This window comes from Corvus hawaiiensis, chromosome 4 (genome assembly GCF_020740725.1).
Source record: "Corvus hawaiiensis isolate bCorHaw1 chromosome 4, bCorHaw1.pri.cur, whole genome shotgun sequence".
In the NCBI taxonomy this organism is placed as follows: domain Eukaryota; kingdom Metazoa; phylum Chordata; class Aves; order Passeriformes; family Corvidae; genus Corvus; species Corvus hawaiiensis.
Window position 1 is genome coordinate 70062452 of NC_063216.1, and position 25031 is coordinate 70087482.

At 35.6% G+C, this 25031-nt stretch overlaps 1 protein-coding gene across 9 annotated transcripts in view; it reads right to left on the reverse strand.

Moving 5' to 3' along the window:
* CACNA2D1 (calcium voltage-gated channel auxiliary subunit alpha2delta 1) overlaps positions 1–25031 on the reverse strand; it is a 365044-nt gene that overhangs the window by 19351 nt on the left and 320662 nt on the right. For 3 of the 9 annotated variants that reach the window (XM_048302697.1, XM_048302695.1, XM_048302693.1), the window contains exons 19-35: positions 24467–24523; positions 20586–20642; positions 19503–19574; positions 15652–15713; positions 14043–14119; positions 12799–12813; positions 12040–12100; positions 10225–10322; positions 8166–8250; positions 7892–7954; positions 6818–6921; positions 5479–5565; positions 5059–5126; positions 3713–3751; positions 2459–2530; positions 1862–2014; positions 1717–1769 (exon numbers count right to left, since the gene is read on the reverse strand). In XM_048302697.1, coding sequence (XP_048158654.1) covers positions 1717–1769; positions 1862–2014; positions 2459–2530; positions 3713–3751; positions 5059–5126; positions 5479–5565; positions 6818–6921; positions 7892–7954; positions 8166–8250; positions 10225–10322; positions 12040–12100; positions 12799–12813; positions 14043–14119; positions 15652–15713; positions 19503–19574; positions 20586–20642; positions 24467–24523 — 1223 coding nt within the window. Of the gene's footprint in view, positions 1–1716; positions 1770–1861; positions 2015–2458; positions 2531–3712; positions 3752–5058; positions 5127–5478; positions 5566–6817; positions 6922–7891; positions 7955–8165; positions 8251–10224; positions 10323–12039; positions 12101–12798; positions 12814–14042; positions 14120–15651; positions 15714–19502; positions 19575–20585; positions 20658–24466; positions 24524–25031 lie in introns of all 9 variants that reach the window. The other 6 variants (XM_048302698.1, XM_048302694.1, XM_048302701.1 and 3 more) reach the window with 4 other exon arrangements.

Sequence of the window (25031 nt, forward strand, 5' to 3'; positions counted from 1 at the left end):
GACAGAAAACAGTAATCCTTTGCAATGGCTTACCACAGAATTTACAGGGAACTGAACAAAAAAGGCATCCTGGGAAAACGAAATCTCCTGACTTAAAGGAGCATGAAGGAGAAATGATACTCACTGTCTTAACTAAATGCTGATGCATCCCATATAAATTTTGAAAATGATCGCTCACACCTTTATCCCACATTTTTTGCCTGAAACACTATAGCTTTCTTTAATAACCTGTTTTTTCTTATTTCCCTGTACTTGCTTTTGCCAGGTGCCTCACTGAACCCATTTTTTGTCATCCCTTTTCACTTTGCTTGTTTAATGGCCTTCTCTGCCTGCTTCTGACCCAGATTCCATTAAAAACATGACCATAGTAAAGTACTTTAATGCTGTGCTTTCAAGTTAAACATCAAAAAAAATAAACCTCAGGTCTAAATTGAGGCCAGACCACTGAGTCTGATTTGAACACTGATAAACTGAAGTTTCTCTGTTTGAAAAGAACTAAAGTTTCTCTTCTGGATTATTGCCCGTCTTCAATTTTTGAGGTTTGCTGTTGTCCAAGAAAACCAAGATTATTGCTCTTCCTGTTAACTAAATGTAACCAACAATAAAACCCAACATACAGTCTTCATAGTGCTTCTGTGAGAAAATTACTGTAAGTTATTTCAGCTGCTACATATTTTAACTCTTAGCTTTGTAAATCAGGTAATTTATTCCAGCTTAGTAATTATTATTATAAAAAAAAAAAAAAAAAAACAGCTTTAGAAAAAGGACCAGTCTCCAAGGGTGCAACTCATGCCATTGCAAAAGTACCACATCGATCCCAATTACCTATCCCAATGTGGTGCTGAGGGAAGCAGCTGATATGGATGCCAGTCTACATGGCTCTGAAACAGATAAAATACCTCACCTGAATACTATGTGAGCTCCAGAGTCCTCAGCACAGAAAAACATGGACCTGTCTCCCAGGAGACCTTTCAGTACTTAAAGGGGGCTCTTAAGAAAGATGAGGACAAACTTTATAGCAGGGCCTGTTCCAATAGGACAGGAGGCGGTAGTTTTAAACTAAAAGAGGGCAGATTCAGACTAGATACAAGGAAGATATTTTTTACAATGAGGATGGTGAAACACTGGCACAGGTTGCCCAGAGAGGTGGAGATGCCTCATCTCTGAGAACATTCAAGGTCAGGTGGGACGGGGCTCTGAGCAGCCTCATCTAGTTGAAGATGTGCCCGCCCATCGTAGAGGAAGTTGGAATGGATGACCTTTAAAGATCCCTTCCAACCCAAACAATTTTATGATTCATGTGTTTTGTAAAATGATTCACTGAAAAGCAAACACTAATTTTCTGAAGACTTCTTGCTAGAAAAAGGCAAAGATGATATTCTGAAATAGGGAACCAAGTGATCAATAACTTGAAGTGTGGTAATTTAGACTTCACAACTGCCCATCATACTCAGACCATTAATCCAAACTCGGCTTCCTGAAGCTGATTTTGTAGTCAGAACACACAATCACAAAACCTGGCAAGAGAGCTTTGGACAAACTGTTGACAAAACAGTCATGTTTGGAGATACACCTAAGAATTTTCATTATGAGAAACTGCAGAAACAAAGGGTCCAGAGCACTTTTATGGAGGAAAAAACCCCAAGCCAAATAGAGTTTCAGTCCACTGAATAATTATAGTTTAGACATAGAGATTTCCTACACACTTGTACTTACCAGGCTGCTGCTGAAGCCCACCATCCAAGTTGTAAAATATCTGTTATTGTAGGCTGGGAAAAAAAACCAAAAGAGATTATTTTATTTGTATAAACACCTGCAGACTTTTAATGAAATGTCAGCCACTGCACATGGGACTACTGACCACATAAGCAGAACGAAGTCCAGCTCCTTGCTTTGGTTCTTCTTCGGGATCACAGACTGACTGATAGTCATACGACTTGTTAAAGGCATACAGAGACATGTTAATCAGGTTTCGCATCAGGCCAGGATCAATTTCACCAAAGAATCTTCCAATCTGAGAGGGGACAATACAGAGAGATAAGGTAAAACATTTCCAAATATTTTTCTCGTAACAAAGTGCACAGTTCTAAATTCCCCAATTAGACAATAACTGTTAAATGCAGTATCAATGTGACCCTGCCAGCAAGAAGAGCAAGAGAATATGAGAAAGAAGGTGTGTGGATAACATACTACTTGTCCTCACCATCTTAAGTCCATCGGCAGCCTACCAGCCTAATCGCAAAGCGCAAAGAATGCAACTTGGCAGAAGTTAGGCATCTTCATCTGTAAAGAAAACTGTAAAAAAGACTAACAAATCCCCTAGAATTTCTGATCCAGCAATATTTTTGTGATTCAGAAATGTTATCTTTAGGTTAAGTTGAGAGTGAAATGATTCTTTTTTTCTCTTAAAACTTCTTCCTATTGGTTTTCATGTTCTGTTCATAAAGAATATACATACCTGTTGTGTATATTCATCTCGATTGGACATCAGAAGAAATCCACCATCATCAAGGATAACACAGTCCACATGCTATTGTAAGAAAGTGAAATATGTTTTACAGGAAAGATTTGTCAATAGAACACACTGTAAGAAACTACTTTTTTTTCAAGACATCAGAAGTATCTTCAAATCACAAACCCATAGCCAAGGGCCAATTTTAAGTTACACTAATTAGCATTATCGGTATAATAAGAGTTTGAACAGATCAAAGGCTTATTTGTGGCTTAATTTCATAAAAGTTGTTTTGCAAATTCTTATTTGCTCAATACTTTGTAAGTTCCAAGAGTACTATATCCTTATTAAATCTGATTATAATTGGACCTCAGTTCATAATAAGGGGCTACAACTTCTCATGTGCTTCAGCCATGCTTAAAGTCCTTTTCCATTTGCAGATTTCGATGGTAAAAATCTTAAGGGCAGGCTCCCTGCTAGCTAGACATGATTATTTTCACTTGCCAAGGACTGTAGTGGGATTATTCCAGGTGTCAGGCGCAGGAATGGGAAACCCACTAGTTCCATATGCTTTGCACTTCGTAAAAGATCCTTGCAGCCAGAGACCGAAGAGATAGCAGTGAGATCAAATAGATAACCTCCCACAGTACCCTTGCTGCTGCAATTCTTGCATTTAATGATCTTCACATTCCTCAAAAGAACTCAGAAGACCTGAGCAGAGGAAAGTTTTTAAGCACATGGCAAAACCTGATATGGTGACAGTCCCGGGATCTGTGCTCTCCTGAGTGCTAGCAGTTATGGGGTCGCCTAATCCTGAATGTGCTGGGAACCGATGACCGTGGAAAGGCATATAATGGACTATGGTGCTTCTAAGTTCGCATTTACCCTTCTCTGAGGTACTCTTTCTTTTTAAGAATTTAAAAAAAATACTTTTTTTTTCTCAGGATTTGTCTCTTGTTTTGCAAATTAGTCATATTATTATCACATTTTTCTTCACATCATTCTCTATTGCTTTTCTTGTATTTTTTCTTTACACTTGTTCTCATAACTTCATCACCATAACCACTTCACCTGATTTTTATGCCCTCTTTTTCCCCTCCCCTCCTAACCTTCATCTTTCTCAAGACACAAACAACTAAGCCCTGTTTTCTGTAACATTAACACTCAGTAATAGTAATAGAATCTGTTTAAGATAGATCTAAAGAGAATGAGTGAATTTTCATACTCTGTCAGATATTAATAAACTGAACATATTCTTACCATGCTATTTCTTTCACAGCCACAGATTTCACTGTTGCACTAAAAAAGAGAAGTATGGTAATCTTCACAAAAATGTTACAAAATAAACTGTATTGTGCAGTTCATCATTCAAGACAAGAACAAGTGATTCTATTTTCAATATCTGTTTATAAACTTAACTTAATTTTGAATGTGTGTCGTTTATCACAAATATCTCTCTGATCAACCTGTATTCAGTAATCATCAATAGCACCATCTTGACAGACTTTACCAAAGACTCTGATACAGCTCCCTTTACAAGTATGTTCAATATAGATAAATACTTTGGAGGACTGGTCAGAATGTCAGTGTTGTGAACATAAAGTAAAACAGAAAGAATAGGAGCATTTCCATGTGTTTGGGGTTTGGAAGGAAAGCCTTCAAAAGTCTCTTTTTGACCATGAAAAGCTTCACCAGTCTCAAAGCATGGGGATCCTATGTGATAAAGGAAGCCCATCAAACCCACTAGCTTTCATGGCTTTGATTCCTAATATGTTTTTCTCATGCTCTTGCAACATGTGTACACATACACACATAACTGTCCTGAGCAAAACAACTACCAGGTAATGCTGGAGTCATCAGCATTCTGTCTGAAATATTCATCCTCCTTTCCATTTTTCACTTATGTATTTTGTCCTTAACTCTTCTGACACTTAGGCTATGGATTTGCCTACCCACTGATCTACAGTTCCAATATCTAAATCAGCCAGAGTCTGTTATTGATTCCCTAAACATACAACCAACCAAGCAATATTGCCTCATCCAGTAAGAAGCTTATGTTCTATAAGTTTCTTAATGTTGTGCCTTCCCCAATTCACTATCAATTCCATGTTTTCCCTTTCATTTAACCTTTCCTCCTTCCCATTTACACCTAAGATGTTAACCCATGACAGATGTATTACACATTAGGTGTATGGAATGAGATGGTTAAGCACTTATTTCATTAAGTTCTGCTAAAATGCTGTTATGCTGGTTGCAATATAAATCCTTACTGTTCATACTTACCCATCCTCGATATTAAATAAAAACAGATTCACCAGTTCTTCTGCAGATTTTATTCACTGCTAGAGCATAGTCTTACTACTAGCTAGAATATGTCATTTTTCTTTGTCTTTATCCATGTTTTATAATTATGAAAGCAAGACACGTACAAAATACGGCCTATTTCAACATAGATTTATTTTGTGCATTTGGATGATTTAAATACCACAACTACTTGGCAACTATGCATCAGTGTGACTCTGGCACAAAGAGACAGTAAACCTATTTGCATCTGAAGCTTTGAGAAACGCAAATAAAGTTCAAAACAGACTTGGTCAATTGCTTACCAGGCTCTTGATTGTGGTTTTTGTGAAATTTTCCATCCAGCTGGTTGCATCAATTTTTATTCCAACAACTAACAAGAAATACATGAAAGCCTTTTTTAGTAAAATGAAGGAAAAAAAAAAGGTAACTATATAATTCTAAAAAAAGGGGAAAGTATAATGACATCTAAATCATTGAACTAGAGAAGAATAAAATATGATTTTTGTTCAGTTGTCTGATCACCAACATTGTTCATGAGACTAATAAATTAAACACTCTGAATCAAATGCAAACAGACTTCTACTAGCAAGATTAAAACTGTCTCAGAGAAAATAATATTGTAAAGTGAAGTTCCTTTGAAATCTCAATTAAATTTCCAATTAACTGTTGAGCAACAACCAAATAACTAAAGTATTTCGAGTTTCAGCACCATTCTCTCTTACCTGCTGGCTTCAGAAGCTTCCCATCAATTTCTATTTCCACAGCCTTGCTTACCATAATACCTGATTCATAGCTATTGGCACCGCTTTCTGACAGTATAGAAGAGTAAAAAATGCAAACAAAAAAAGAAGTTAGGGTAACATAAAAGCCTCTTCCTCTGAAACTTAAGTTAATTATTATTCAAATACCAGAATGATTAAAGAAAAATCCTTGTCCAAAAGCACTGACCCAGCTGTAGTACAGATTTATCACCTGTGATAGCTCAGATCACTAACACTGGCATGACTAAGGAATATTTGTGTTTACTTTTCTTCTCTTTGTACCCCATTTGACTGCTTCATAAAGTTACTGTAGCTTTTTCTTCTTCTGCAAACAGAGCCATGAATACCTTTACACATGTGAGCAGCTCTGTTAAAACCAGGATCAGAGCCAAAGATTTTATCCTGATGTTGTCTGTGTATTTTTCAATGCAAGGTATATGACTCCACTCACTAATGCACAATTTCTGCTCTGACAGACTTTAAACTGTTTTCAACACTGCTTAGTATGAAAAGGCAAGTTAAAAATACATTCCCTGGAGCTGTTTGAGGAGCAAAAAACCCTTCAGGGAATTTTGTTAATTGTCATCTTTATATTTTCCTGAGAAAAAAATGCAATAAAAAATTATGAAATTACAGCAAAAAAAGATCCTATATGTTTAAGAGAGGAGTACGTCATTTGTGGTAGCACCTGCTTTTAGACAAACTTGAGAAGGTTAATGTTGCTCACATCAATAATGAGCACTTGCTCTTGTGCTTATATAGATTTTAAATGTCACAATATCTCAGACCAACTGGTGAGTAAGTGCAATTGTAAGTAGAATTCAAAAGCAAAGTTTAAACTAATTAGTGGTACAGTGGATGGAGTTATGGACTCTGGACCATTATGCCTGGTCCCCCAAGTCAGTGCTGGGGGTGCTGAGTCAGTATACAGAACTCAGTTCTATTAAGACTTTTCGTAGTGTTATTGTCTATGAGTGCAATTTTATTTCACATCCTGTTAAAATAATTCTGCAAAAGTATCTCTGTAAAACAGGGTTTCAATGTACTGAATGAACACCAGTTCTCTGTATGTTTTCACTTAGGTTAATTCTGAACGCACAGGGCCACCAGTGTAGTTGACAAATGATGAAGACCTTGTTTAGTGCCTCCTAGCTTTTCCTTAATGATGGATATTATCCCAAGACTTCTTTCCTTAGGAAGTGGCACGTTTGCATCTTTTTCAGTGACCTCATCTGGTATGGGAAACTTCCCCTTACATTGGACTAGCTAGCTCTGACGTTTCCAAACAGTGATGACTTACTGTTGTAGTATGGGGCTGTGAAAATATAGTTGTCATTATCTAAACTCCTCTTATAGAAGCTGACTTCATAAGTTTCAGCATTTTCCAACCAATCTTCTCCTGCCCTAAATAAAAAAAATAGGGATCAAAAAAAGACAGTTCAGAGTCTCATTAATGCTGCACTGCAGGTTGTTTTCTTTTAATTTTTCAGAGTTGGGAAAAATGTGAGATACATTCTTATAGTCCTCAGGCTCTGTCAGCTTTCACTGGATAAAAGACAGGTGTAATCATCAGAAAAACCCAAAACAAACAAACTTGGGGGAAAAAAAGAGAATGATATTCTTGGACCAACACAAATTTAGTCTCATGTTGAGACAAATACAACTGCAACACACAACAAAATCTAAATGAACCTTTACAGTATCATATGCTTTGAGCTTAATCCTAAAATATTTAATATCATTAATAATCCCAAAATAGGAAAGAAACTGACTTGGGGAGTAAAATTCATTGCCATTTTAACATTATAGTGAAACAGAATAACCTAAGGAAATAGATAAATTTGCTATTTACCAGTAGATCTGTACTGGTGCCCTCACTATTCCCAGTCACTCGTGGGGGTGTCTAGTTTATTGTATGTCCAATTTCACATTCCCTTTTTGTCCTCTGATAATGATACATTTTTCTCTCTTGAAGTCCCTGGACCATTTGGTCTGAGCTTAGTCTAAAAAAAAAAAATAAATCACCTACTACTTGCCAGTATTTGCAGCCTGCCAAACAACTGAATGCTTGGGAGTAACTAGGAATTAGCATTGCCCCACTGCTACTAAAAAGGCATTGCTTTCACTGCTACTCTAGGCTGATTAGAAACCTGGATTACAAGGGCCTGTCACGAAAATAATGTAACAGAGGAGTTTCAAGGAATGACACAGATAAAATCTAAGAAAAACAAGACATTCCAAGTAATTTCATAGCTATCATTACAGATTAGACTCTAGGAGACAGTATTTTTTCATTCAATAAAGCCACTATTTAACATTCTGCCCTTTCAGAATTCAATATTATCGTATTATGCTATTTTGTAGTAATTCTTACCTTTTGGGGAACACTCTAGTAATTCCACCATCTGTAACAACAAATTGTGCAACAACTCCATCACTGTAAACAAAAATAAGATTTAAAATGAAAACTGACTGAAATTCTCACAATTTCCTGTGTCAAGGGTTGCCATAAAAGAGTATAACTATGAAAAAATACCTATTCTGTGTAACATTAACTGCATATCTGTATATACACAGAGATGCATAAGATTTTGTTTTCAAACTCTGAAATGCATAAAAAAATCACAGTCAATAAAAAGAACACTTACAGAGACAGTTTACTCCAATAATTTTGGGCAAGTTCATTTGTAAATCCTGCATCCAGCAAAACTCTAATGACCATATCAGTATTACCTATCAAAAGAGTTAAAAGGTCAGTCATCTGAAACAATATGAGATGGTGTTTCAATAAAAGCCTAAAATGAAATTCTGAGCATTATCAAGATGCTCCAGCCACAAAATCTGGGCTGTTTATATTAGACATTCTGCCTAACGTCAGACTATGTCAAGTACTTAGAGTTAAATAGATGTTCTCACACTGCTGAGTTCACTTAAACATTTTCTTCATTGTATTCTACAAACCTATCTTTGTGTCACAGGAATAAGGAAGGTGATAAGGGCACGGGTCCCAGTTTGCAAAGCCCCTAAATCTGGAAATTAACCTATTTTTAAAGCATGTCTTCATTAAAACACTTTTTATCTCGGTGCAAGGAAACAACACAATTCCTAATGATACTTACTCTTACATGCTACAAAACGGAGATAATTCAACTACATTATAAATATATTTAGATCAATTAAGTCTCAGCCTCTCAAATAAAACATATTTGTCACCTGAAAATGCATACAGGGAAATAATTTTGAATCAGTAGCTCATACAGAGATGTCATGCTTAAATTTCTTTGAAAAGATGGTTTGAAGTCAGTGCTTCTCAACCATCTTCTTCAATAGCACTTTAGAAGAGATACTGCAGATTATTTCATCATGGGGATTTTATTTGGTATTCCTTTTGAAAATCATTTTTAACTGAGATAACTAAAAGACTGAGTGGCTGTAGAAATTAACACTGATTACTTATTAAGGAGACAATTTTTAAAGTAACTTAATTATTAGAAAAAAAGAAGGAAAAAAAAAGTGCTGCATATTCCAAAATGAAATACAGTAGTAGGTAGATAGCATTTTGTAATAATTACTTACTAAGCACTAGTGTATACTATAATATCACTAAATGTGTCCTCAATATTTGCTTGTAGTGAATATTACACAAGAATTTAAATATTTTATTAAATTTTACTAAATTAACATTAATTGCTTTAATCACTGGAGGTAAATGCTTTCATTTCATAGACTGTGTCAAGGGAATCGAATAAAATTTCAGTCAGTCAGAAATGTGCCAATGAACAAGATCACTGTATTAAAAGAGCACCAAACATCCACACATGCACACAAAAATAGCATTTTGTGAGAAGACATCATATCTAAGTGGACATTCCTTCAGTTACAAGGTGTAGCAGAGAGCTTCTTTCTGAATTGATCAATTATCCCTGACAACAACATCAAAAAGACTTGAGGAAAGCAAGACAAAAGAAAAAAAAGTTATTCCAAGTGTTTATAAACTAATAATAATGCTAAACAGATGTGTATGTACCAAGCCAAATCCAAACATTGAATTTTTCATGAGAACAAGGCTTTAACACATTACTAATGGTAATAACTTCATTTATTCTAAAGAGAGGTTAAGGCCCAATCTCAAAACATGAATTAATCCCTTCACAAAGCCCAGTGCTCACCACTGCAGCAGTTACATGGATCTGTGGTCCTAAGCTATTCAAGCCCAAGTGAGATCTCTTTAACCAATTTGTGAATGAGCAAAAGAACTTCCTTATATTTTATTCTGGTTATTGGTTATTTCAGCCCTGGACTTCTTTTCCTTACTTATTTTGGAATAAAATGACAAGAAAGCAGGTTGAAGATTTCATTATAAGATTCTGAGTCTGTTTGAGACTTACTTTGGCTGGTATGCTTAAGCGAAAAACATAAATTCAAAATATTTGGAACATATTAAAATGAACCAGTAGTTATTTGATGCTTGAGAAAAATTCTGAGAGGAGTTACGGAAAACACTGGATGCATAAGACCCTGCAATCTTTCTTAAATAAAGCCAGAAACTTACAAACTAATTTTACACTCTCTACCTTGGACAGAAAATCCTGACACTAGATATATTTCTACTAAAAAACCAAACCCACAAAATCTGAGCATGAACTCTCATTCATGAGAAAGTATTTTCCTAAGGAAAAAATTCAGTGAGCTGAGAAGTGTACTTACACGATGAACTGCTCGGAGTATTTCTGTCAATAAATTCATTGAAATTTAATAGAAATTCAGTGTTGTTCTCTGATTTCTTTACATCATTACAGTAGTCTCTGAAAAACAACAAACCATCAGTCTTATGCTTTTTTTCTTGTGCTACTGAAGCAGACAATTTTAAAGTCCAAGCAGGCTTGCACAACTATTATGAAGTAGCTGGTATTACTGTGTCAATTGACTGCCATCATCAATATTGAATGATGCCCATATCAATTATTTCAGACATCTGCAGGAAATAAGGTGTTCAAGTGCCTGCCTAAACATTTGTTAAGATTTGGATTATAAGAAAACTACATTTATGAAATAGGGCATAGATTTGCAGAAAAAAACCTGAGGACTAGTGTAGGCTGTAGTATTAGGAGATCATGTCTGTACACAAAATATATGCCCAGTGAATTTAAATTGCTGCTGGGTTAAACTGTACTGGAAAGTAGTACCTGGACTGCTGGTGAAACATAGTCACTCCATGCTCAACTAAGGCCAGATTTATAGGTTAAGGTCCTCTCCTCTGAGAAGTTTTAAATGCAATTTTAACAGGGTACAAAACGCATAAACTTATAAACACTCCTTGTTTTGACATATGCAAACCAGATAAACAGTAAACTCCTGTCCCTTATATAATGTAATAAAGCAATATATCATTGGCCAATTCACTGAATGCAGGCAAGCAAAGTAAAAGTCACTGGGCATTTTGGAGGCAAACATTATCTGATGAGTGGCATTAAACAACTTTAATTAAAATGTAGGGAGTGTTTAGCAGTAAAGCACGGGGCTCTCCTTTTAAAATGAGCTTTTATACTAAATTAATTTTACAAACAAAAGAAGTCTGTTCAAGTATATCATAGGCCTAAGATATCTTATTACCCTTTATTTACCTTACCATAATCCAGAAAGACTACAGGCAGAATTTACCTTCCTATATCAATATACACATTTAAACAGAGCTACATATCAAACAAACTGTTAATGTAGGATAGTAGGGACTTGCTGGAAGCTGCTAATTGGCACAATTGATTCTCAATAACTTCAGTCATTCAGAAAAATTAAATTGAACAGTTAAGCTGGGATACATTTTAAGATAGAAGACTTTACATAAATCAATCTAGCCATTGAAATCAACCTATTAATTGAAATTTAAAAGTACACTGAAAATTTATCAGATGAAAAAAGTTTGCAACAATTCTCAACTGATCTTAACTGTACAGCATTTCCTTTATTCATCATAACTTTCTTTTAGAGTAACTTAATTTTTAGGAACTGTTTATCATACCAGGTTTCCCTTACGAACATAATTTTAAAAGGGAAATAAGAACTGCACAATTTCACATAAAAAAACCTCAGGGAACTAATGAAATTAATCAATTTTCAATGACTTAATTTTTGTTCTCAAATAATTGAAAATTAACTCATACTTAAGTGATAGAGAGCTTTGAAACCCTTTGTCTTGAAGTTGGGAAACATGTTGTGGTAAGTATTATGAAACCTATTTGAAAAATAGTTGTAAAATCTGAAAAGTCAGAACCACAAGAATTGCACAGATGTGAATAAGTTTTCCATTAAAATATCAATATCAGTTTTTATGGCTCTCTTTGATTAATATGAACAGAAATCAGAGCCTGAATATGCTATTTACATTCCATCATGAAAAAAGATTGATAATTTTTTTAACAAATGAAGCTTTATTGGTCAATTCTGTATGTTTCATGTGCCATTAATCAGATTAGATAGCTATTTAGTGCTGAAATAACACTTATTACTGGGAAATCAACCAACCTTGGTGCTAAAAACGTATAGCCAGCTTCATCAAAATGATCAAGCTTCAGTGATTCTGAAACTACAAAGACGAAGAGTAAACACCAAGTAAGTAAACTGGAATTTTTGCCATTGTTTCTCTTCTCAAACTATTTGGCTAACTTTTGCATGCGTCCATGAATTTAGAAAGAAATGTTTATTTTTAGACACTTTTCCACTAATAAATTCTATGCTTCTCAGTATTTCACAACATAGGAAGAAATTACTTGATTATTATATATGACATACAACTGGCAACAGTAAGATAATATCTAACAATTTATTTTAAGAGGGCATTTAATTAGCATGACAACATGAAAACATATGAGATGTTTTCACTAGAGTTAAACTCTGATACAAATAAATATTTGGGACACTGAGTTGTTAGAACATGAAGAAAAATAGTCCTAATATCCTGCAATAAAGTTTAAAAAACTCAATCATATCAGCATCACTGTAAATCCTACTGAAAAAAAATGGCTTTAATAGCTGATATCACTGAACACTGATAGGAACAGATGAAGAAGGATTAGATATTAGCAACATATTGAAATGTTCATGAAAACAGAAAAATACTTCACTTTTGTTTTTTCCCCTTTCTATTGCTATGGTTCCCAATGATCATGAAGAAAATCCTGAGATGAGGAATACAGAGGAGAATATCCAGTAGGAATAGAAATAGAAGTGAAAAATAGCAACTGTAGTAAACAGAAGGAAATTGAGCAACAAGAATATACTTGCCCTTTTTGGATGTCACTATCCATCAGAAAGAGAAAGCAGGGAAACAGAAAAAAACAGGGTAAAGCACAAGGGGTCACAAACCAATATTTTATTCAAACAGACCCTTGAATAAAAATATTGTACATAGATAGATCAAAGGTTCAATTTACATACAGCTGTAGTCTGGAAAGAAAAAAGACAAACGTCCTTGAAGACTGAAAAATAGGTCCTTCTCAGTTATTTCTCAGTACCTTCTATATGCTGTGGCTATTTCAAGGGTCTGTTTTGCAGGTTATATTGATATAAGTGCGAAACCAGATGATCTAATCCATCAAGTCAATCATACTCCCTGCTTAAAAAAATTAATTTTAAATTACTTGCTTAAGTACTTGGAAAAAGTTAAAAAATAAATCATTGATTACTAAAAGTTGTTAAATTCTACTAAATTCTACTTCATATGTGGGAGTAGTGGTAGAGGAGAGTGATGTAGTGCTAACCAAGTTCTCTAAACTAACAGTACCTACACCTGAGGTTTTTGTGTTTTTCTAACTTTCTATTTAACTACACACTTGTTCTAAATTTATCATAACACCTGGATATAGTTAAAAGTCTGTGTTTGGTTCTATTTTGTGTACTACCTAGACTACAGTTAAGCTCCACATAAGAAACAAAAGACCTTTGAATACTGACAAGTATAATTTCCAATTATCACTTCAGAATCTATAAATGGCTTGAAATTAGTCTGATGTAAAAATACAATGCAAACATTCACTAAAACTACTTGTAAAATGCAAAATAAAAACCTAACTGCAACCCAAACCAAACAGGGCTTTCACATTGTTCTATTCCTACAGGCAGCAGAGATCGTTTGCTAAATATACTGTAACTAAAATACAAAAAAAAAATGCTTTACTCTTATAGCCTATTTTTGCTAATGGTCTACATTTTGCTAATAGAATGGAAAAAATAGTATCCAGACCCTTAAAATGACAGCAACAGAGGATACACAAAGCAATGATTCTACAGGCACAGAGCAAGGGGTAGGGATTGTCAGTGGAACTGGGGTACCTGCACATATTCTATTTTTATAGAATATTTCTTGCACCTTGGATGTTACAATGGGTTAGAATCATTGCTGAAAATTTTGGGTACATCGTGATAACATCAGTGAATTCCACAAAATTTATGATTTCAAACATAGCTTTTTAAGCGAATCTGAGACTTGGAAATACCAGACAAGACCAGGGAACCTTTACAGTACTTACATCTGGCTTGAGTTATAGGTTCGTCTATTTTGGCTTTAATATAATAAAAGCTGTATGATGGTAACACCAATGCCAAACTGCAACAGAAATGAGACAAGTAAAGCAATTATGTTATTTGCAGCAGTTTTCCAGTTTCAGCTTCTTTGTGTTTTGAAAGTTAATTAACAAGTTTGGAATTTGGATTATCACTAGATGAGACAGCCGCACAGTGATATACCACCCTCACACTTTGTAATAGACACAGGTACATTTATGCCAATCCTGAGGGTCCCTGTGTTTATTTTGATTCTTGTTTACACTTTTAAGCATAAATGCACTTTTTAGCAGATAAGCAAGGAATTTCCAAATAACTGCAAATGAAAAATCCCATGATTTTTGTATCTTCCTCTGACACATTTAGCATCCTAATGTAACATGTCACAGTGATCAGTGACTGCCAAAATATCACTTAGTACTGAGCTGATCATGCAGTAACCACTAACAACTATTGAACATAATTGTGCAGTAATATTTTAAGATTTGCAGAGAATTCTCAACATGTTTTCTTTTATATTATACTTTTTTTGGTTCAAAATATGTAGGAATTCTTTTTTCAGCTGAATTCTACACATATGTAGAAGAGTTCAGTTTTAAAAATGTATATAAAGGGCAGGAGCTTTGAGTAATCATTAAATAGGTATCATCATCTTCCAAGTCGCATCCTTAATTTTTGCACTTGGATTTCACCCATGTAGAACTGCAACAGTTTCTAATGAAGAGCTACAGAAATTAACATTAAAATTATTGTACAGTTGAGCCATAAATGAGCTGACCTTTAATGACACATTTGCCATTTATACAGAATATAAGTGAGATTGCTGAATATTTAGCAATAGCCTTGTACCAATTCTCCTCCAGGGAAATCAGTGGCAGTTTACCTGTCATTAACAGCTACTGCTAGCAGAAATTGCTAATTAAAATCTATAATTTTATGTTTAATAGGTTTTCTGCAAGGAGACTCTGAGGATTTATTGCTGTATCTCTTGCCAGAAAGCTCAGGAAGAATTAAGAAGTCATGTAAACGAAATGTATTTCTCTAGTGATTGCTAGATGGCAGTCTGATAAAAACTTCCTTTTTTTACAGAGTACAGAGGCAGTACAACAGAAAAATGAGATGGTGAATAGAATATCCTAGGTCTGTGTTCTGTTGTTAAAACCAATTTGTTTGGTTTTACATTCAAACTAATGTTCGCATTCTCAGTGACTGTACACCTGTGAAGAGCACGACAGAAAATGGGATCCAGCTTGGCTGAGGACTACTGTAATTCACCATAACAGAAACTGCATTTTGGTCAAAATTTGACTCAGTATTAGTACCATGTAGTTTTGAACTAGAGTAGTTTAACTTTCCTGAGACTTGGAAAACCTTAACATGTTTTGAGTAATGTTAAGGAATGTTTCTACATTCCTTCTAATGTTACAAAGCTGTGTGCTTAAATGAATTTGATATAATATACGCACCAGTGTCTCCCTAGCTAGCATAGAAAGTGTAATGCTAAAACTATTAACCAAAATTAACCAAAAGGACATTTAAATAAACAAAGGAAGTGAGTGAACAGAAATGAGTTACCTGTAATCAGTGCCATTCACAGCAGTCCATGTATACGTTCTGTTTCCTTTATCAATATACCTCTACAAAGAGATATTGGTGAAAAATTAAATTATTAAACTCTGGAGCATCAACAATTGTGACCTTTCTTTGAGAAATACAGTGTAAAACCAAGTACAAGTCTGTTGGGTTTCTATTTATTATTTTGCTAAAATCATGGATTGAGATACAAATCCTTTCCTTAAATATTTTCAAAACTTATATTTTGCAAAAGAATCAACCACATATTCTTTATTGAATATTAGCAAAATGTAAATTTAAAGAGAACCAAACAAACCTGACCAATAATTTTCACTTTAAAATTTATTAGCCAGACCTATGCAAACCTTTGTCTACATGATTTAAATTTGATAAAAAATATTTTCTCTTTTATGGATCATTTTGCAGTTTAAGGTATGAAAAAAAAAAAAAACAAACACCAAAAAAACACTCAGTTACAAAAAGACTTTGTAGGTAAGTCTTTAAAAACAAAAACAACCAAAGCCTTTCCTTTCAGATCTCAGCACCACTGGCTTCATGCATTTAAATTCGAATCATAAGTACATGCACAGCCTGGTAATCCCGATTGTATAAGACACCCCCTGCTAAACTTAACATGTGTTTCTAATCTCATTAGGAGGGTCTTGAATTTGGGAAAAAAAAATAACATTGAAATAAATGTTTATTTTTAAATAACTTAATACACTAGGATAATCTCTACCATTTATTTTCTTGTGGTATGAAAGATAGTGTGATAGGCACAGTCCCACAGCTCCCCATAGATTTAATCATGAATCCACCTGGCTGACATCACTTTACTCAGTTTTCCACTTTGAAAGCTATACAATTATGCCAGCTGCAACATATTATTATTTTATAATCAAATTTTTGTACATATGCCAGCAATGAAGACTGTACAGCTGTTGCACTGCAACATTACAAACACTGTTGAAAGGTACCACTAGAGGTATACCTCTAGGTTCTTTCTTTCTTTCTCTATGGTAAAAAGATAGTGAGAAAATGACTGTAGCTGTGGAAAAGAGGTGACTTATTATGACATTTATAAACTGAAACCTTCTCACTACCTGGCTGCTGCTTTTCAGTACAGTGTGACAGTATAAATAATTTAATAGTAATTTTTGAAAGAAAATGAAGAAAAAGATAAAACCAGAAAGAAGATGCATATAACAGTGTCTAGTACCCTGATATATTTTATATTTAAGGTAAAAAGATGGTCGATGAGATTCCTTCCCAAGCCTATTTATATTTAATGTGTACTTTGGGTTAAAATCAGCCACTTGAACATAGTGCTGGCAGTCCCTCCAAATCAGGCACAGTGACACCCTGTACCTCCACAAAAGAAAAACAGCGCCCAAAGGGAGAGGGGAAGGAAGAGAAGAACTGGGCTGTAATTAAATCCTGTTGCCTCCAGCATTTTGAGAATGCTTGAAAGCAAACTGGCTGAAAGCTCCCTTCAAAGATAACACAGCAGATAACACATCCTCACACCTCAGCTCCCGTTTACCTTTGCCTACTTCCTTAGTGGGCAGTCTGAGACCATCTCATCCCCAGCTGATCACTGCCAAAGAACTCATACATGTTACTGCAGCTTTTGTGACCCTTCAGTTTTCACTACTGCCCACCCCGGCTGCCACATGTGGCAATGCTTTTGTTCCTATGGCATCTTCTCTGTTACTTGGAAAGCCCCTGAGGCCTTGGGAGACTCCAGCACACCCCACCCACATTTGCTACAACTCCAGTCTCTATGCTGCAGTATGAAGTCATCTCCCAAGACACTGCTGGGGCCAGCTGCAACACAAAAGCAAAGCAATGCAAACTAAAACCAAAAAGCAAAACAAAAAGAACATAAATTTTAAGCCTGAAGACTGCAACTGTCAGTTCAGAGCAACCGACCACATCAGCCCTTTTTATAAGAAAATATATGAAGCTATCAAGTGCTAAGTGATGCATGGCTCATGCATGGCCCGTGGTTTAAAGCAGCTTTATTCTGGTTCTAGCAGCCTGGAGCTGGGAGGGTGCAATAGCTTGAAGCAGTCATCATAGCCAGCCAGCTGTGGCTGCTCCTTTCTTCTCTCAGAGTGGTCTGGATAGAGGAAGAAATCTTGGGCCATGGTGCAAGGGAAGGTGAGGATAATTAATTTCATTGGCATTGAAACATGTAGGATCAAAGGCTTGGGATATTTTATTCCAACACAGATTGTGGTCTGGGCCACGTGTAACTGGCACATCCTCATGCACCCAGGGATGTTACATTCCTCCCTCCTGCCCGGATACTGTAACTGACTTCAGCACTTGCAATACTTCCCTCCCTCCCTCTTTGGGCAAAGAGTTGCAGGACCAACTGTTTCAGTTCTTTCGTAGCACAGAGCCTGAGAAATGTATAAACAGCCTGAAATCTCTTCAACAGGTTTGCCACTAATGCAATATCTTGTACAACCCTAATCATGTTATTATATTTTTGTGACCTTCTAACCCTCCCTCTTCTAACCACCTGCACAGAGCCTTTTTCACCCAGAGACCTGGAAAGGCACTCCTTAAACAAAACAACATAAATCTGAAAATGTCCCAGCATTGAGTGTCTCCCTTCAGTAGCAGTTTATCTTCAACACAGATGCCAGCAGGGCTTTGGACTCTGACGCTGGCTCAGGAAAGACCCAGTTTCCCTTAAGGGAAGCGACTGATGGCATCCTAAACAGAATAGGCTCCTGACAGAGGTGAGGGAGCAGAACTGACATCCACTGGGACTTATCCTCTCTGCCCCAGCAAACACCTATTTGCGCACCATTCTCCAACAGTGGAGCCATTCAGGAAAAGACACAATTTTTTCACACAGCAGGATTTACCCTGATTGTAAAGCAGTATTGTAAATCTTGGTTTTAGCATTTTACAGTGAGAAAGCACAAAACAGAGTCCAGGCAGGAGGCAAGGGCACTGCTGATATAGGCCTCTTTAGAAGAGCTTGGGAAGAAGGGAAAGCCAGTATGAATTAACTGCATGGTCCCAAGCAATTCTTCTATGTATTATTATATTGAGCTTATATGCAATGTTTGCACAGTGTCTGCTAAATCATCAAATTAGGTATCTTCAAGCTGACTTATGTTCAGAGTAAAAGAGTTTCAAAAAGATGTTGTGGAACTGTAACTGTGGGGCATACTCTGGCCAGAACTGCTCCTTCAGCGCACCAGTCATGACGTCTTCTCACTGAGGTCCCCAAGAAGTAGAGCAGCCAAGTAATGATCCATATCAAATTTCAGTATTTCCTATTGCTAGGAAACATGACTGCTTATTAGACAAAACAGTAGCAATGTTTATCAGGAGTAAGTATTTCAGACAAGAAAATAAAGAACTCAACAAGCTGCTCAGAAAGTACATGATATAACTGTAAGATGAATTTGTTTATCCCAAACGGTCATTTATGGCATAAAAATGTTATTATTTTTTCTTACAACTTTCTTCCCATTCAACCACAATATAAACTACCAAACCCATCCTCACACATCTCCACAAGCAAATTAAGCACTTTGTTTTGGAATTCCTGCACAGAAGTAGGCTGGGTCCATTTCCTGTTGAACAGAGTGTAAGACCTCATCAACAACTGCCTGATTAATGATGCACCAAAGAAACTAAGAAACAAAACAATTGTTTTTTTCCTAAGTACTTTTTTTTTTTTTACTATACACCAGTAAAACAAGAAAATCTAGAGGGAAAAAATGGTACAAATTGTCATTACAAAATGAACAACCCAGCATTTAACATTATTTTTCTGGTTTGCTTTATTCCTGTAAATGTAACTCTTTGGGTTCCTATCTTACCTCATCTTGGGACTTGACCAGTGTTTCAAATGTTTTTTCTCCACTTTCTCCATCTATCATTTTTTTCCGAATCTATTGGCAAGGAAGAAAAGGAAAAAGTGAGGAAAAAAAAGAGAAAGTTCACGTGTTGCATGTAACATGAATAATCTTTTCAGTGATCAAAATATTTCTCAAAAACACAGAACATGCTAATGCATATGGAAATCACAACTCTTAAAAAAAGTTTTGTTTACAATTCTGGTATACTTTGCATTGCAAGAACGTGCCATAAAACTCCTTGATGCTGGCACTGACACAGAGAATGAATTCTGTGCGCATAAGAAGGAGTTTTGTCTAGCATTTCTTGTGCCTCCCAGCACATCTGTGTGATTCATGTAGTATCACTGATTCACAGAAACATTTTTGTACCAGTCTGAGAGTAACTCCCCCCTGAAGCAGCCATTTCAAAGAAACTTAAGGCAGATTTTAACACATACCAAAGAATACTGATTATTGTAATTATGAAAGAACAATTTCAAACTAAGTGAATGAAATAAGTTAAAATTGTGAAATGTTTAAAAACCTTTCATTTTATTTCAGAAAACTAACAAATTATTCAAAAAGTTATCATTTCAGAATATATTACAAAGTCAGTAACTGAAAAATATACAGAGAAATTAATTTTTTGTCTACACTTAACTTTGTTTCTCGCCACAGGAACAATCTTGTGTTAATAAGAGATAGGAAAATACTTTTAAAATATTTCAGGTAATATTTTAATATTCTATTGGAAAATGTTCTGTTTCAAAAATATTTTCTATCTTCCCTTCCCAGGAATTGTTACTTCATGAAGAAGAATTTAAGTAGTAATCATGGTGTTTTTCAAAATGAGAGGAATGTAATGCATTGCCCTTGCCTATGAATAATACTGGGATTTAATTTCTTTAATTATAACCTCATCTCTATAGAGATATCATCTTAACAAATTTAAAATTCAGATTTATATTTAAATAGATTCCATTAAAAATCTAGAACATTTATTGCTTTTCATTTATATGGTGAAATACAAGCAGCAACAGGTACTAAGAAAACAGGTAATCTCACCTCAACTTTAATATCATTTTCCAATTCAGCATCTAGAAAATCCAGCGTAACAGGCTCCTGGGATTTAGGATTCTGAAGCAGAAGATGTTGAATTATCAAATAATAAAGACAGAGTACTGTAATACTATAAACCACTCTAATCCTTTCATTTCAAAGTAACCTACTTAATTGGGCTTACTTACCCATCTATTTTAATCTCTTGTAGCATTACTAGTGGCCCTTTCTCATTTATTTCATTTTGTCGGATAGAGAGGTTAATTGGATAAGTGAAAATCCAATTAACACTAATTGCCAGTGTCTGTCCAGAGCCATGGGGCTCCTGCTGAGGTGCTGCTTCCCCTTCTCCTGGCATGTCACAGACTGTATTGGTGGGAGAGGAATCAGGGAAAGCAGAGGAAGCAAAGGATATGAATCTCTCACTGGATGCCCTGCCTCCAAGAAGGGAGAGAGAAATTTGGGATTGGTTTTCCACCCAACCAGTAAGCTGGGTAACTCCACTCTTTGCAATTTTGCCAAGAGCAAACTTGCTGTTATGAGGTGGGAATGGACTATGGTTCAAGATTCAAAAAGGCAGCAGTTACAGCAAATTTTCTGGGGTTTACAAAAAATAAACCCCCACTGGTATTGTCAACATGACAGGACTTCCCTGAACACCATGGAATTTCAAGAGCATTTCTCTTGACATTGGTACTGTTATCTCAGTTTAGAAGATGGAAACCTACAGCACAGAAATACTGAAATCCAAGCTTCCAGACCTAAGGAATGATGATGATGTGGACCCTCAAGCATGGAGCACAGAGAACTTTGGTGGCCTACATGTGTAGCAGCCCTGGCCCCATAGGAGTGCTGGAAGATCACTGTAGCTCTGCTGAACTAGATCAGACCACCCTCCAGCCTCTGCTCCTTTCTCAGTTGCAGTCTGCATTTACTTGGCCAAAGCCATCTTCTCTATGAGTTGTTGGGAATCCAACTTTTTTTTCTGGCAATTTTGCCTAGGCCCTATTGACTTTCTATTGCATGTGGTGTAAAAATCATCAGTCATCATCATCCAGTAGTTACTTAATGCATCCCCTAAAAGTGACTGTATTTATTTAGAAAAAGGAGCATGAGGATATATTACTTAAGCATTTAAATCTGACAGTTCAGAGTAGAAAATGAAAAAAAAAATACCATTTTTAAGGGATTTCAGCAATGCTCCTATACCAACATTTACAGGTAAGACTAAAGTCCCTTCCTTCAATTTTAATTATATTCCTCCTATCATAACATTCTCTGGCAAAGTTACCTGACAAATGTACATGTGACTATTCTATCAAGGAATGCAAGCTCGTTTCGTCACAATTTATGTATGTACTGGAAACAAGTAATATCCTGAAAAACTGGTAAAAGGTGCCTTCATATAACAGTCTGGAGCACCAAGAGTTTAACAGTAGCTCTTATTTTCAAGACTGCAGTACAGAATAGTTCCAGAAGACAAAATATTAGTTCTTCATTTTCTTGAAGAAAAAAATCTAGATATTTCTGGGTATATGGAATCATTCCTGTTCTTATCAAGAGCTGTCTGCTACGAGAAAAACTAATAAATTTATTCTCAGGAAGAGGATATGCACTGAAAAGATTGTGGACAAATATTCTGGGGTTTTTTTTTAAATATTTACTGAAAACTTCAAGAACATTTTTCCATTTCTCTTTATATATGACAGATAAAACTAGCAACTTTAATATAATGGCATTAATATATGCTATCTGCTAATTCAAAATTATTCAATTCTTTCTATGCAGTTGCTTTTCCCTCCCAACAAATCCACACTCTCAAAATAAATAACAAAAGGCTAAAATGTAAAAGTAAATAAAATTTTACATATCTTACATGCAATGGATAATGAATAGCATGGTCAAACCCAAACAGCATGCATGAAGGCATTGGCATGGCAGAGGAGGCATTTATGAAGTTCATATTCCATTCCAACACACAAAGGAACAGAGAAGAAAATAAATGGTAAAAAAAAGAAAGAAAAAGCCATCACATCAAATCAAGGTCAATGTTCATTTCAAATGATAACCTGGGCTAGTCATAGTCAAGGAGTCCCAAAGACAAAATAGAAAATTTTAATTCTGTGAAAATTCAAGTATGCATTAACTGTTTGTTCTTTCTAAGACTTACATTACATCACTTCACATTTCTTATATGATACTTATTAATGACTTTTAATAGGCAAAAAAACTAAGCCTGAGGCACAGAGACATCCACTAAAAATTAGAACAGAAAATTCCTACACCCGTACTTTAAATGGAAACTATTTCCCCTTTATGTCTCTTCCCCCAAGAATGTTTTTTACCAGTATTTGGGCTCCATAATTTTTATTTCCAAGGTTGCCATTTTGTGGGGTTTATTCCAAGCTATGAAGAAACAAACTTACAGTTCAGTTTGCTCTCCTCTTTATCCAGTCATGCATGTAACATGACTGGAATAAGCACACCACCACCACACTCACCAGCACAACTTAACAAAACAGAACAGAGTAAATCACTAGCAATGAAGCATGCAAACAAAAGGATTGCAATCCATTTTCAGCATGACGAATAAAAGCAAGGATCTATAACTTCAATGACAACTCAAGAAGGAAACAAAGAAAGAAAGAACTGGTGCAGCAACATTAAAAAAAAATGTTAAATAAAATGTTGTTGTAGTGTGTTTTGGGAGGTCAATATTCTCACAAATTCTATGGATGGCCTTCTTTGCTGTGTTGCAGGAGCCTAGTTCCTACTCATACCTGCAGTACTAATGAAGACAAAAACTATTAGGCTTCTTTTAAAAGAAGTGATGCTAGGAGGTCAGCAAAATCCTGGGCCACAGAGGTAAACTCAGGAGCATCTGGAGTGGATGGGAGCCCAGAGCCAGTGTTGCACCTCGCTGGGCAGCAAGCACTGCAAGGCAAACCCACCGGCAGCCAGACCACACCCATGGCAAGCTGAGGAGCCAGGTGTGCTCAGAAAACAGATTTTTTTATGATTCAGTGCTGATTTCTCTAGTGCACAAACAAAAAATCTGACCCCGAGGTGGCCTTCTACACATGTTATAAACACAGCCACCCGACACTTGGTAAAATCATTGACTTAGATCCGGATTTTACACCATGTTTTACTGGTGGTGTTAAGCAGGCCACAAATTTTGCATTATAGATTCCTGTATGTGTAAGAAATCAACATGATATACTGTGTTTAAGTTTACTAATTTGCTAGTTACATTGTTAATCTATTCCTTTAATGATTTTTAAGTTTTCATTACATGTTTTCTGCTCAGGGATTGCATTACATAAACATGACTGGTTACCCTGTTCAGGTTAATGGCAGGTAATTCTGTGGAGTTGGGTCTGCTAAACTGAGAAATCCCATGTAAATAGCAGATAGAACATACTCCCTACTCTGACTTCCCTAGGAAAAAAAACCAGAACAATTCATATTCTGTAATTTTATGCTGCATACACTGTACAATAAAACTTGGCAATAAAATCGTAAGAATGATCTTCTGATCTTCTCTTGACTTTGGGTTTATGCAAGCAAAGCCAGCACAAGTAGTCTCTTTTTATTTCCAGTCTTCAAATTAATTTCAACATCTGAAGAAGAATTTTTACAGCACGACTCTAATTAGCACCTATTAGTAAAGCACCATAATTTAATGGAATGCCCTTCACTACAGCCAATAGCATGTTTTCTATTATTTAAACAGGAAAGGATGCAAACTTCATGCTTTGGAAGCTGTTGGTCACAATAAACATTTCTCTAGTTAGATTTTTCCTAGTAAGCAGGGCAGAAGCTTTCTAATTATGCTTCCAGGTTCTATGCATTCTAATGCACTAATCACCTCCATCCAAAGTTACCTGTACATTGGGTCTCCTTTTTCTCAATTTAACTTTTGGTATGCCCACACCAATTTGCTGAAGTAACAAAAAAGCAGTAATTTATATTTTTGCACTATTAGTAAACAGCTTACTTATAGAATGGAAGTGTTCTCTCAACATCTGTTCTGTCCAGTGTTTGTTTACTGCAAGCAGAAACTACCCCTCATTCTGATCATGAGTTCTGAGCTCTCTGCCAAAATTACACACAGGTTTTGTATAGGCAAACAAAAATCAGACATATGTTAACATGAATTAAATTACCAGAGAGTTCTCCCTCCCACATACTCTGACAGAATAAAATATAGAATGAGAATAGCTCACTTTTTGTTTACTTTTGTATTTGCTCTTAAAGCCCAGCTCCTCTTATGTTTCTTGAATAACCCTAAACAGGTAAACAGAATACTGGACCTCACTGAAGGTGTATGGAGTTTTAGGACTGTCATTAAATGGATTTTGATCAGAACCACAGTAAAAATTAAGAAAAGGATTCTAATCTTTAGAACAGATTGAGAAATTGAATTATTTATTGTTTTCAAAATCTAAT